This window comes from Copadichromis virginalis, linkage group LG18 (assembly GCF_057382275.1).
Source record: "Copadichromis virginalis isolate Kocher_CV1m ecotype Utaka linkage group LG18, C_Virginalis_male_GT1.1, whole genome shotgun sequence".
NCBI lineage: Eukaryota > Metazoa > Chordata > Actinopteri > Cichliformes > Cichlidae > Copadichromis > Copadichromis virginalis.
Genome location: NC_140635.1, coordinates 18,789,692 through 18,803,583, shown reverse-complemented (window position 1 = coordinate 18,803,583; position 13,892 = coordinate 18,789,692). Strand labels below are relative to the sequence as shown.

Here is a 13,892-nt window from a genome sequence, read left to right as displayed (position 1 = left end):
AGAAGGGCTTCTTGACTGCCACCTTTCATCCACAGAGACCATTTCTGATGAGGATTTGACAAACAATAGATGGATCAGCTTTCCAAAGAGCTTATAGCTCTTTGGAAAGTTTCTTATATGTGTAAACACTATTAATGTATATATAACTGTGTTATCCCTGGCAGTTTGCTAATAATAAAGTATCTAAAGATAAAGATCTTTGCTAAGTTGTCTGATATGTGTAGACACTACACTGGTTCACCCCTTAAGTTGGTACATTTTTACACTTGAATGATTCTTAGGTCAGTGTTAAATGGGTTGGCAAACAACCAAAAAAACATTCATCTGAAAATAGCTAAGTACACGGACTGGATGACTGGACTGAAAATGAATAAGCAGCAAATAGCCAAAGGAAAGCTTGAAAGACCTCCAGAAAGCCTGGAGAAATGTTGCTCAAGACTACCTTAAAACATTTTATCTTAAAAATAACATTTAATCTTTACAAAAAAAAGTCTGGCTCAGTGGAAGCAAAATATAAAAGAAATGAGAGGTGACTCATGACTTTTGGACAATACTGTTCGTTTGGCTGGAACTTGTGTTTATGAAGACTGTGGGGGGCCTTTTGGCTTTGGTTTCATTTTTAGTAAGACTGCTGCGTGTGTAGTGAATCATCTCCTGTTTTTTTTTTGTTGTTGTTGTTTTGTGTGGGTTTTTTTTTTAGGGTGGCAAGGGTCGAATTGGCGTTGTCATCTCATCGTTTGTGCATTTCACTGACGTGTCAGCCAGGTAACCAACACACTTCTCATGTTTTGTTACTATAAATGATGTTTTTTCTTTTTGCTCTGAAGTCATGGCTCATCATGCTATGTGCGACCGCTCACTTCTGGTGGTGAAGCAGTATGAACAACAAACCACAGCAGTTCACGAAGACTCGATATGTTGTGTTTTTGTAGACGATAAGCAATGTCAAACCAACCACCAGTGGTTTATTCACCTCCTTTAATTTCGGGTTAAGGTGAATCAGAAAGTGAGTCAAAAGAAAAGTCACTTCTCTCCGATTCAAAGAAAAGCCACACAATTTAAGCAATGAATCACCCCGTATTGAATTGCGTGAATCAACTTAGAAACATGTTAGTTACTTAAATGCCTTCTAGCCACAGTGTCAGTTTCAATGTATTTTTTTATTATGAAGAAAACGGATTATAATTTTCTGACCAAGCAAGCAAATTCGGAAGTGCCGAAGGTTTAAGTAAGGGCTGATATTGACACGACCTGCTGATATGGCATTGCGTAGATTCTTTCTGCACACAGCAGACAGTGTGGCATGGCCATATATTGGCTCTTAATTCAGACAGTTTGTGCATTTCTTAGCACTTTTCTTTCCCACTTCCCACTGAGGAATACCATTGCAGTAAGGTGAATGTGAAAGACGGGGCAAAAGAGAGGTAGAGAAAGAGACAGGAAAACACAATGGGACAGATTTACAAAGGAATAGATTCCGGGGTGGGGGGGAGGAGATGAGCGAGATGGCCGATGACAGTAACAGAGCTTTGGTGAAAGGGCTCCAGAGCCTGTTGGTTTTAGGTCTGTCTGAATAGCCAAGCTGCGCACACACTCTGGCCTCTCTGTGTCCTCCTCTCCCCCTCTGTGTTTACTTAAAGCTGGCATTCCCTTCCTCTCTGTTGGAATCCTCTGTTTCTCTGGTTACTTTCCCTCTTGTCTATGCATGTATGCATGCATGTGTGTGTGTGTGTGTGTGTGTGTGTGTGTGTCTCTGTGTATGTATGCATTGCCTTAATTGGATGTTACAGTCCACACTATTCAATTATAGAGGAGAGTATAATCTTTCTCTTGAGTCATAATTACCTAAAGCGTTTTACGCGTCTCTCTCTTTCTGTCAAAGTGCTGACCAGGCGTTGGACCGCTTCGCCATGAGGAAATACTACGATGATAAGGTCTCAGCTCTGATGACACCTTCACAGAAGCGGTAAGACCCAAAACATAAGCACGCCCTTCCGTTTGGTAATAGAGCTCTAGCAGTGTGTTTGGCTCCTCATTGACCCACCTCTCCATCCAAACAATCAGATCCCAGACCCAGCTGATACCATACAATTCATTCAGTCCCCATGCTGTTTGTTTACTTTTTGAGCTGACAGCTAGTCATTGTTTATCATTTTAATAGGATCCCATGGTAACCTGATGTAATCGTAAACCTACATATCTCGCTCGCACTCATGGCTCTTGGGCAAAACTGGTTTATCATTTCTGTCTAGTCTCTTTGCTTATCAGTGATAAACAGTAATGATGACAGTTACTGTTTTCTAGAGATGCTAGACAGCAGATTCTGATTTATTTCAACAGAGTCGTGTTGGCCGTTTTCTTTTTCCCCCCCCTCACATATTTAGCATAAGCAAAGCTGATGTGCCATTCTCACCTTGCAAAAAAAGCAAATAAGCCTGTTTTTCCAAAATGCTGAAGTGCTGTCAGGTTTGGAAAAAATATCTTAGCGATATCACTTTACCTGTGAAAAATACATCTTTTTTTACAGAAAGGTCTGTAATAGAATCAGGGGTATTTACTAGGCAAGGTCAATGTAATGAAAAGATATTATCAAGTTGCATTATGGGTGTTGAATGAGCCAACATTTGGAGACTGACTGTAGTGGCTAAACGACAGGATATCTTGGCTTCAATGAACAATGACATTGTTCTTTTTATATCTCACTTTTCAGTCCCCCTTCGCATTGAATATGTAATACTAAATCACTGAAGCAATACAAAGTCTTGTGTAATGTTGATATCCACCTCCGCTTTCCTCTCAGGTACGTTTGGATCCTCAACAGCCTGCTAAGCGGATCCATGAAGATCAATGCCTCCCCCTTGTTCATGCACTGCGTCATCCTTCACGGGATTCCAGATTTCAACTCCGCAAGAGGTTAAACACATATTGTTTATCACTGTATATTGTTTCAAAGAAAATACCATCACTTCTAGCATGGCACAAAGAAAGGAATTCGGAGACAGCCACATCAGAGTTCGAGGGGTAAACAAAAGTGGAGTCTGATTGGAACCGTGTCTCTCTTTTTCCAACTCTCACAAGCATGCTCAAACAGATAGAGGTTGTTTACATAAACAGAACTGAAGAAATGAACTTCCCAGTTCCAAGTGAAACCATGGGAACACACACATGCGCATTTTCGTGTGTACACGTAAATTGCTGTTTTCACTAATTTTACTGAAACAACAAAAAGGTTTTCATCACATCGTGGAGCTCAAATCCCTTTCTCACAGCAGCAGCTTATCACACTTCAGCTGTGAGCAAAACAAGCCAGGAAGCATCTCCTGAATATTTTAGCTAACTGGTTTCTCGAGGTCTTGATAAGAAGGAACCTGTGACTAACATTTTGAAAACACTTTGTCCTTTTTTTATATATAGTGTGCTGTCCTTACATCAAGGTCTACCAGGGAATGCAAGCAGTGTATTCATCTGGATTCTAGTAAGTAGCTTACACATGTGGTACAGTAATTTGAACATTATAGTTTACTTCAAAGTATGTAGGAAGGCTTTAAAGCAGTTTTCTGTTTTAGTTAGTTTAATGTTAATTTGAATTAGTTACTGCTTTCTGTAAATATCTGTAATTGCTTCCACACTCCGGCTCCATGCGACAGACTTCTGTTGTTTTTGTTTAAGTCACATTGGTCCAGGCCACAGAGACCGTGTATGCATCATGCTGGAGCCTGCGCAGCTCCTAAAAGGGGACATCATGGTAGGGAAAAAAAACAAACTGCGTTTTCAGAAGTTGCGAAATCTGCGCTTTTGTATTCATTGTGACATTTGTTTTTTTGTCTCTCGTAGATTAAATGCTATCATAAAAGTGAGGTGACTTCAGAGCGTGAGGTTATTTTCCGGGTGCAGTTTCACACGGGAGCAGTACAGGGTTACAACCTGATGTTTGAAAAAGAGGACATGGAGACTGCCAACAAAGGTAGACCTAGAAAAAAAAATCCCATGAACAGATCTCATCACCCCGCTGATAGTAAACAGCAACTCCTCAACTCTGCACAGCATCTGCGAGGTTCAGCTTGAACTTAATTTAGACATGCTGCTTTTAGACCAATAATTTGGTTTCCCCAAACATGTTACAATTACCGAGAGAGCTGCAAACTAACAGCAACTTTCATCTTACTGGTTCTGGCTCTCATTTATGCACTTCTCTCCTTTGTGCTGTCAATTCAGACCCCAGATTTCCAGATTATGGTAAAGTGGAGCTGGTTTTCTCCGAGGGACCAGAGAAGATCACAGGTAGACTTCTAACTCTTTATCTTTATTTAAAATTACTATAGGGAGTAGTAGGAAAATTTGAAAACCAGATACAATGTTCTCTTCTACTTTTTTACGTGCTGTCCCCTCCTCTGGTCATCTCCCTCTGCCCCCTGATGAGAAGGGAAATGTAGTGTGAAGTGTGTGCTGACAGAGAGGCAAAGAAGCACAGCATGAGCTGCAACAGAGGCCCCACAAACTATGTGGGGCCTCTGTGCAGGTCTGGTATAGAATGAAATGTATATATTTCTATTGTCTGCTCTGTTTTTGATTAAGTCTTTTGGTCATCAGCCATATTGTGGTGGCACTTTCTATTACAGCTTGGTAATAATGTGGTTCCTGAGGGGTAATAAGAAGGTAATAATATGGAAATAACAAGTTATTAACACTTAAATACCAAGAATACCGAGTAATAACTAGGTAATATGTTCTGTCAACAGTGGTTATACTTGAGTAATATTAAACTGATATTTACATATTTAGGCAAGAAGTGTGGAAACAAACTGCATTGGTTGACAGCACTACTTAGTAATAAAATAGGGCTATAAGTTATATAATAACAATATAATCACCTTCTAGCAATAACATAGTAACATCTGAGCATGTGAATTTTTATATACTGAAATATACTGAATACTAATATTAGTTGATTGTGCTTTGTTTCTCCTCTAAGGTAGCAGTTTAAATATTGTTTTTGCCGCTGTGGCTAATGACGTGGACAATGAGCAGTAGTTTATGTGTAATAACCAGCAATCATGAGTGTAAAATACAAAACTTCACATTTTTAGTAATGTTTCCTGCATTTAAACCTAGGACTCTAAAAATATGTCAGTATTTGCTAGATGTAAGTAAATAATAATGACTCAAGCGTGGGTTTATGCTATACAGCTTATTTGTTGCTACACTAATAGAATACAGGCCACTCTGGTTCTGACAAGAGTTGAGTAAATGCAAGAAGAAAATGAGCACCCTTTAACATCCTGACCATATGACAGCTCAGCTTGGCTGCCTTTTAATAATAAAACAGTTTCTCTGAATATGAATTTGCGTTTTCATTTGTAATAGCATTCAGCTTGTTTGAAGTTACATATTCTACCAAGGTTACCAAGCTGTAATAGAAAGAGCTACCAATAATATTTTTGCTGATGAGTTGGGGTCTTAAATAAAAACCTTAATTTTATTTTATCTTAGTTTGTAGTCAGCCCACAAATTAAATAAAATAGTTTCTTTAAAAGGCAGCACGGTGGCACGGTGGTTAGCACTGTTGCCGCACAGCAAGAAGGTCCTGAGTTCAATTCCACCATCAGGCCGGGGCCTTTCTGTGTGGAGTTTGCATGTTCTCCCCCCCCCCCCCCCCCCCCGCGACCCTGAAAAGGATAAGCGGAAGTGAATGGATGGATGGAGTTTCTTTAAAATTTAAAAATGTTCAGAAATGACATGGCTTTCCTGCTATCAGATTAATGAGAAGGGTCAGTGCTACTTTCCAGTCACTTTACGATATATATGACACTACAGCCAGCTTAACATAGCATGCAAACTGGACAGTAATGTGTGTGTTTGTTTGTTTTTTTGGGTTTTTTTTATTCCAGGTGCTGACAAGTGGAAAAATGGAGGAGATGTTATTGTGGACTACAACACAGCAGATCCTCTAACTCGCTGGGACTCGTACCAGAACATCTGTGATGGCGAAGGTACTGTTGTGATGCCTCAGTGGTCTTTACATGACTCACAAGACTAGTATTCATCCAACTTTATTTCCTTATCATTTTCCCAGCTTGCAGTGCGTTCTTTCTCTTTTACATTTACATGAACACATGCACCCTTTTTTTTTTTTTTTTTTTTTTTCCCCTCTCTTGGTTATTAACCCCCCTTGACAGGGCCTGTTGTGCATGTTAGTGAGTGGCTACAGCGTGATCGCAATAACATCGACGCAGTCACCACTACATGTTATGGGTGTTTCTATAGGAGTGGGACTTCAATCCAAGTTATGACACTTTCGAAGCTAAACTTACCTTTTAGACTTCAGGGTGATGGAGATGGCATGGAGTGTGTCTGTGTGAGGGAGAGGGAGGATTGTTGTTGTACGCAGGAAATGCTGGGTTCAAAGGAAGAGCAGTCAGTTCTCAGGAGATTTCTGTTTTGTTGTTTCATGAAATGAAAGGCATGCTTTAACCCACTCACACATACACACTCTCACTACCGCCCACACACATACACACGCACATATATATATATATATATATATATGTGCGGGTATATATACATTCTCACACACACACACACACACACACACACAGAGCCACCCTGTCAGGGCGTCCCGTCCTAGCTGTGGTTGTTGCTCTCCACTCGACCACAGAATTCACAACAACCTCCCAGAATAGAGCAACGTGGTAGTGGCATTAAAACACAGATCCACCCTGTTCCAGAATTCATTGAGTGTTTTTATAAGCTAAGTTCAGCATGCCTTTTTTTTTTTTTTTGCTTTTTTTTTTTGCTTTCATTTGAAATACTCCAATAGATTTCTTCATGCTCACTTGTGGGAATGCAATAAAAACACAACCACTCAAATTTAAGAATTCATCAAAGCAAAGCAATGACAACAACAAAGAAGCATTTTTTTCTATTGCCTCGATTCCCGAGCATTCATGTGGGATATTTACAGCCTTATTTTTCTCATGTAAACGCTACATTTGAGAAGCAAGACTAGGAGCTTTGTTGGAATTCTACATCCACTTACCACCCCGTCTTCTGGCAGGACTAGTTTACCTCCGTGAGGCTGTCACTCGGAGCTTCTTCAGGAGGAGGAAGTCTAGGAAACGTTTGCCACTTTAGTGCTAATATTTTGTAAAGAAAACCTCATTTACTTCAGTGGCTTTTCTTCAATCGTCAGTGTGTGTTTATCTCCTTGTGTGAATTGATGGCTAACAAAATTGTTAATTCAAGAAAGGTTGTTGACTATTTATTTATTTTATTTTTTTTAAATGTATGTGGCGGCAGTGTTGGTTTTTTTTTGTTTTTTTTTTTGTTTTTTTTTTAAAATTTAAATAGAAAGGCGGATATCCATGGAAATGTCTCCTCTTTGCTGTAAATAATCCAGCATTTTTCATTGGACTTTTTCCCTAATTAAATGCACTTCTGTATAATATGGTCACAGCAACCAATATATAATGTCCTAATTATAACATAGAATACAAATAGTTCAAAAATGTTAGTCCACATTAAATGAAAGCAGATCCTGTAAAAGTTGATTAAATGGTTTTGGAAAGGTTTTGAATGATACTTTGATACTTGAAATCCTCTGACAAATTAACTAAAAAAAATGGATAGATGTCTTTTTTTTAATTTCTTTTTAAATCATAGACGGTTACATTTTGTTTTTGTCTTCTTCTGAAGTGATGATTTGGACTTGAGGGTGAAGTGTCAAATTAACTATGGAGCAAGCTGTGTTATTTGCCAAATTACATTCACTTTATTTTAAAAATAAGCTACAAAATGCACAAATCCTATAAAACTGTTTAAAAGGTCAAGTTCAGTGACATATTAGTTGAGTGTCTAGTGTTTCTTTCCTCTGTAAAGTTGAGCATCTTAACATGAGATGGGAGATTGACTCATATTTGGAAGAATCACATGAACTTTAATTTTCAACACTTGTGCATTGGTTTTATGAAGCGTGGAGAATCTCAATTTAACTAAGTATATTGAATTTTAGGAAAGACTAGCATCAGATATACACCTATAAAATGAAACCTTTGACTTAAGGCACTGAAAGACTGTATCTCTTCTGTTTCTGATTACTGTGTTGACCATGTCAACTCCAAAACTAAGAAAATAAAACTTTCCTCATGGTGAGATACTGCTAGGGTTGAGTATTGTTCAATAATAGTCATTATTTGTTCATCTCTTTGTACAGTGGAATTTAAAGTGATTCCCTGTGTGCGGCAGTATACAGATCGTAGGCACATGCAGAAGGCTGAGTGGAAGCAAATGAGGATGCTCATCATCATTATGTGTTTGACTCACATTTTTGGCATTCGTGGGGTGCAGGATGGTAGTAACTGAGAAGGAATGGAAAGGGTTGGGTAATTGCATAGGCATACACAACCAGACCTCCTCCTGTGATACAAAAGCAGCTGGAGGAGCAGTCCTGGTTTCGCTGCTTTCGTGCACTGTAATTGGTAGATTATTCAGAGACTGACCATACCACAACAGCCAAAATGATGAATGCTTGATGTAAATGGTTTGACTGATTTTCTTAGGTTTGCTACCTAAAAACACATTTGGTAAACCATCTATGGCTTTCTTAATGTCAAGATTGGTAAAACTGTTTTGAAAACAATGCGTGAACCCCGTAATTGGGTTTGAGGCACATCTGTTTCTTGCCTGCATTGTGCATGAGGGCATCGGGCGTGTAATTTCACGACACACAAGAGTAAAAGAAAAACAAACTTGGCTGCCACTTTTCGTGAAATTTGCCCCGAGGTCCCTGCAGACGCTAATGACTGCTTTAATTGAAAAGTGTTATTTTGAGGAGCGAAAATTTCTTGAAGTACAAGAATGTTGTTTTCATTCTTTGATCTTCTCTGGCCTGCCCTCTCTCTTTTCTTTCATTCCCTGATTTTTTTTTTTTCTTCTTCCCCCTCTTCTCTCCCCTATGGGGTAGTCCCCTAACGCAAGGCAAGAGGTTGAGGCGGGCTGGTTTCCTCCAGCCCGCCTCAGCTCCTTAGTCCCGCCTCACTTGTTTACATTCCTCTGCCCTTATTTGGAAAACTCAAGGTCTCCCCTCGCCACCACCCCAGCCCTCCCTCTTCCCTTGTATAGAGTGCAAACACCTTCCTGGCAGTGAAAGAAAGCAGGGCCAACTTATTCGAAGTCTCTGAATTTGCCCCTTACGATTACCTGCGTGTTAAAAACAATGTCTGCTCCTCTGTGCATTCATCGCCTGTTCAGCTCTTCAAGTTTTATTTCACCGGAGGCTGGGGTTGTCTTGTTTGCTTACCTGGCAGGGACCGTGAAGGTAAGAGATTTTATTCTGCAGCCAAATGGGTGGCCATGAAGGAGGAGGCAAGGTGTGGGGGGGTGGTGATGATGAGAGGGATTGATGAAGAAAGATGGCTAGTATTCAGATTCAAACCCGCTTAAACCTTAGTAGAAGGAATTTCCACTAAGACTGGGGGGGAAAAATCCCAGCAGCACATGCCTGAAAGCAGTGTTAAAAAGTGCATTTTGTGTGACGGGAGGGACAAATCATGCAGAGAGAGGGAGGGGGGCTTTTATCATGCATGTCTGGCATTCAAATCCTCTGGTTGTGGATTGACTGAAAAGCAAGTACTTTAAAGCAGTAGGCTAAGGAAGAATTGTAGGAGTCATGTTCCCTGCTCTCTTTTGTTGTAGCGGAGGGAGAGTGACAGTGAGACGGCAGTTCTGCTTACTTGGCAACATTGTTCCCTCACCCTTGGAATTCAACTCCAGACCTCATTTTGCAAGATGTCTAGCGTGGCTGAAACCAGACTTTTCTATTGTCGTGCATGCCGTGATTTAGCTCGGCCTTTCAAAATGACTGACCTCTTGAGATTTATCTGTTACTTCTGAGGATTAAGGAGCTTGTTTGGACATATGCTGAGGGTCAAGGGGCAAGAGCGAGGGAGTTGGGTGGCTTCATCACAGCTGGGTGAGGAATGCAGGGGTCAGAGAAGATCCACAGCTGTCCGACTGTTGCAGCAGCAGATAGAAGACTTCACATCTCATATATAATCTATATAATGAAGAACACCTTTTGCCTGTTATACACGCTACTCTACTACTGCTACTACTAAACAAGCACTCTAACAGTTGGCCTATTGGGAATGGATGAGTGGAATATCTTTAGTTGAAGTAAGTTTAGATTACAGAAAAAATATGTGGTTGAGTCTACATAACATTACACTTTTTTCCCAACACATCTAATTTAATGGCTTGTCTCAGTTCAGTATTATAAGTCACATCTCTCTCTTCTTGTACTCTGTGTTGTAGTCTCTGTTGTCATGGTCATGTGAGCCGTGAGTGTTTGGCGTCTGTAGCGAGTCTTCTCGTTAACAGAGTCTTCTCTTGTCTGTGGTTTCTTGTCCCGTTTGTGCGTCTCTGCTGTTTGTGCGTCTCTGTGTGTGCCCATACCAGCTGACTGTATGAAGCGCGACATCTCTTCTGTTTTGCAGCACCACGATCTCAAGGCCTAACACAGGACAGGACGGCAAACAAGAGGAGCCCCACCAGAGGAAACGTCGCGCTGGCCCAAGGGCCGCGCACAACCTCCGCAACCTCTAGCCCTGACCACAGTGACCACGCTCTCTCTGTCAGTAGTGACTCAGGCTTATCTAGCACTTCCCTGTGGGCGGACAAACCCACGCCTGTCGCCAGTGCTACCACCACCACCACCTCCGTCAAAGCTAACCAGGGACCAAGTCAGCAGGAAAAGGTCCAGCTAAAGCGCCTCCTGAGTGGTTTTGGCCTTGAGGATCCGTCACTGGAGGAGATGACTGACGAAGGCGCTAGAGTGGGCGTCCAGCAGGTAGTCCCAGCGCAGGTGCACATCAATGGAGACCCACAACCCCGAGAGAGGGAAACAGACATTCTTGATGATGAAGTCATTACAGGTCACGATCTGCACAGTGTGGACAGCTTGGGAACCTTGTCGTCATCGTGCCACAAGAGCAGCCAGAACTCCCTGCTGTCAGATGGCTTTGGGAGTCCTGGAGGAGAGGAGCAGCAAAGCCAAAGCCAGCACCACATCCACCATATCGCACCTCATCCTATCGAGGACTATGAGAGATCCTATGCTGAGGCTAGAAGGGGCTGTCTGAGCTACAGGAGCAACTCTATAGCCTCCTCTAATCCCAGCAATGCCCCTGTACCCCAGCAGCATGTCTACAGACAGGGAAGCTATTCCACACAGTCCTGGGTTCGGCAGCAGCAAATGGTTGCCGCGCAACACTTTACCTATATGCCAGAGGATGGAAACGATGCAGATCGATTCCACCGGAACAAGCAGGGTGGTAGTCTACCTAAAGCAGGCCTGCCCACTGAACCACAGGGCCTTACCAGGGACTCCGCAGCAGATCTTATTAGAAACGCAGCACCCCACAAAGAACAAACGTCGATAAACAACAACAATAACAACAAACGGGATGAGGAGTTCAAATCTCTCACGAAGGACATTGACAACTCCATCGACCAGCTCAATCAGCTGATCATGGACCTGGATCCCACGTTTGTGCCGAGCCACGGCAGCTCCATTAAGAGAAAAGGTGGAACACCGGTTAACGGCTCGGTCGGCAAATGTTCAAACGGCATCAACCTCAGATTCAGCGATAATAACTCAGCAGACCTGAAAAGCACACAGCAGACAGGTAAGATAGTCAGTCTGGGTGTGGTGGTGGTGGTGGTGGTGGTGATGGTGTTGATGTGGTGTTGTCCTGGAAAAAAACGTGTGACTAATCTCAGACAGGAAGTTGTTTGCCTTGATACAGCAAATAAACACAGAAAAAAAAAATATAAGCAGCAAGACCTATTTCATCCCAAGTTGTTTTTCTCCAGCACCATCCACTTTTCTTCCACTTCACTCAAGAGCGAACATAACAAAGCACACCTTCTCTCCCCTTCCCACCTGGCGTGTTTTAGGGGCAGAAATAGCAGGGTTGTTGCCAGGTTTTCAGATATTTTCAGAGGAAAGAGCGCTGTCCTGACTTGTTTTTAGCTGTGTGTTTAGCTATCTGAGGGCGGGATCAATGTGGTACATGAAGACAGACAGAGCAGCTATCGTCCTCTCTTCTGAACCTTACCGTCTCAGTGTTTGTTAATAGAGATTTCATCGTGTGCACACAGATATGTCCACAATCAGTGACTATCGTGCACCGAAAGCTCGTTGTTGTGTATAGATGTTCAAAGCACCACATTTGAAATGTGCACTTCATTCCTTCATTTAACATTAATCATCTTTATTGCGTGCCGGTTGTAGTCAGCATCACGCTTCCATCTTTTCTTTTGAGTTCTTATCCATGATTCTGTGACGCTGAAACATCTGCTTTGATTGTTGTTAGACTTGCTGAGCAAACACGGGTTATGCAACACGATGGCTATAGTATCTACAATGATAAAGTTATTTCCTCTTTCTTCAAGTTGAAACTGATTCCTGGAGTCATGCTGAGATTCTTGAAAAGCTGCAAAAGAATTCACATTATCTCCTTCCGTACCTCTCTGCTTCTGTCTACATCTGTAAAATTTAATAGAGCCTAACATTTCTGATAAATATATTCAGAAACCAGAAAAAAAAAACATACAGCATTTTTTTTTTAAATTAAAATGCAACATTTTTATTCATTTAGTGCAATTTTACTAAAAACTAGTAATGCAGAGGTAATTCAGAAAGCTATCTACGTGGATAAATCACAGCATGCATGCGTGGTTGTAGGAGGGGGGTGCAAAATAGGGAGGCCTGAGGAATTTCCAGAAGAGAAACAAGTCAGCCCGCAGGCGATGTTTCTTTCCGTTTGATTCAACAGGCATACCTGTCTGCACATATCCACTACATGGGTGCACCATTCCAAGTAAAAAAAAAAAAAAAAAAAAAAATGCCAAAGGCGCTAACTTTTCTAATTTGCAAATAACCTGTGGGAAGCATAAGAGTGTTTGTTTATAAAAGTTCTTCACGATATAGGATGTCTGTTTAAAGTTCATGCTTTGGGCCTTGTTTTTTGCACTTTCGAAGTTGCATCTAGGATCTATGCAGCTAGACGTCTTTTTTGCTTGTGTTCATCATGTTATTGCTTGTAGCTTCCATGCTGTTACTCTTTTAAGCATAACACTAGCTGTTTTTACACCTTAACGGAGTTAAAAGGCGTAAAAAGAATATTAGGGCTAAGGAGAGAAGTTGTGTTTTTTTGCTTATAGTGTTAACTAAAAATGATCATCTGAAATTCATTATTAGCCTGGTCAAGTGACAAGCAACATGAAAAGGCATTCATCAACATAATTCCAACATGGCACAAACTGCCTTATCGGTTATTGTCTAGGTATCCCTCCACAATACTGTAGATAATGTATTATACTTCCCATCCCATCCTTACTCTTGAAGTCATGACAGGTTGCAGAAATAATGGTCGATATGGTGCATTTTTCCACGAACACGATCGAGCTGTTTTTTGTTTGTTCATAAGCAGAGAGTGCTTGCTAGCGCTGTCCTTAGACGTTAAACGTGACAAAACTATTGAGGAAAAAACGCCGCGTATATATTGTTTACCATGACTCTGGTTTTACGTGGCCTATCAACACAATTTAAAAACTGGTATATATCACATTGTTGCTTTGTCATCTTAAAGTGGTCATGTGATTGGCTTACCACGACTAAGATATTCTTCCTCAGTCAAACAGCAACACTCATGCGATTGTTTTGCCCCCCTTAGCTCCAGGTGTTGTGCCAAAAAGTGATCATCTGCCAGAAAGTGATTGTCGTCTGTGGGAGCGCGCGCAGCCGCTGAAAGCTGTAGCGCCCAGATTACTTACGTAGTCAGCTACTTCCATGCAACTGATATAAGGTGCGGTCACCTGAACACAGTTTCAAC

General features: G+C 41.3%; 1 protein-coding gene across 1 annotated transcript in view; it reads left to right on the top strand.

Moving 5' to 3' along the window:
* The window catches only part of tns3 (tensin 3), a 32,773-nt gene that overhangs the window by 7,583 nt on the left and 11,298 nt on the right, over nucleotides 1-13,892 (top strand). Inside the window, exons 5-13 of the mRNA XM_085438209.1 lie at nucleotides 701-765; nucleotides 1,883-1,966; nucleotides 2,801-2,913; nucleotides 3,415-3,475; nucleotides 3,670-3,745; nucleotides 3,835-3,964; nucleotides 4,216-4,281; nucleotides 5,889-5,990; nucleotides 10,491-11,681. Coding sequence (XP_085294335.1) covers nucleotides 701-765; nucleotides 1,883-1,966; nucleotides 2,801-2,913; nucleotides 3,415-3,475; nucleotides 3,670-3,745; nucleotides 3,835-3,964; nucleotides 4,216-4,281; nucleotides 5,889-5,990; nucleotides 10,491-11,681 — 1,888 coding nt within the window. The remainder of the gene's footprint in view (nucleotides 1-700; nucleotides 766-1,882; nucleotides 1,967-2,800; nucleotides 2,914-3,414; nucleotides 3,476-3,669; nucleotides 3,746-3,834; nucleotides 3,965-4,215; nucleotides 4,282-5,888; nucleotides 5,991-10,490; nucleotides 11,682-13,892) is intronic.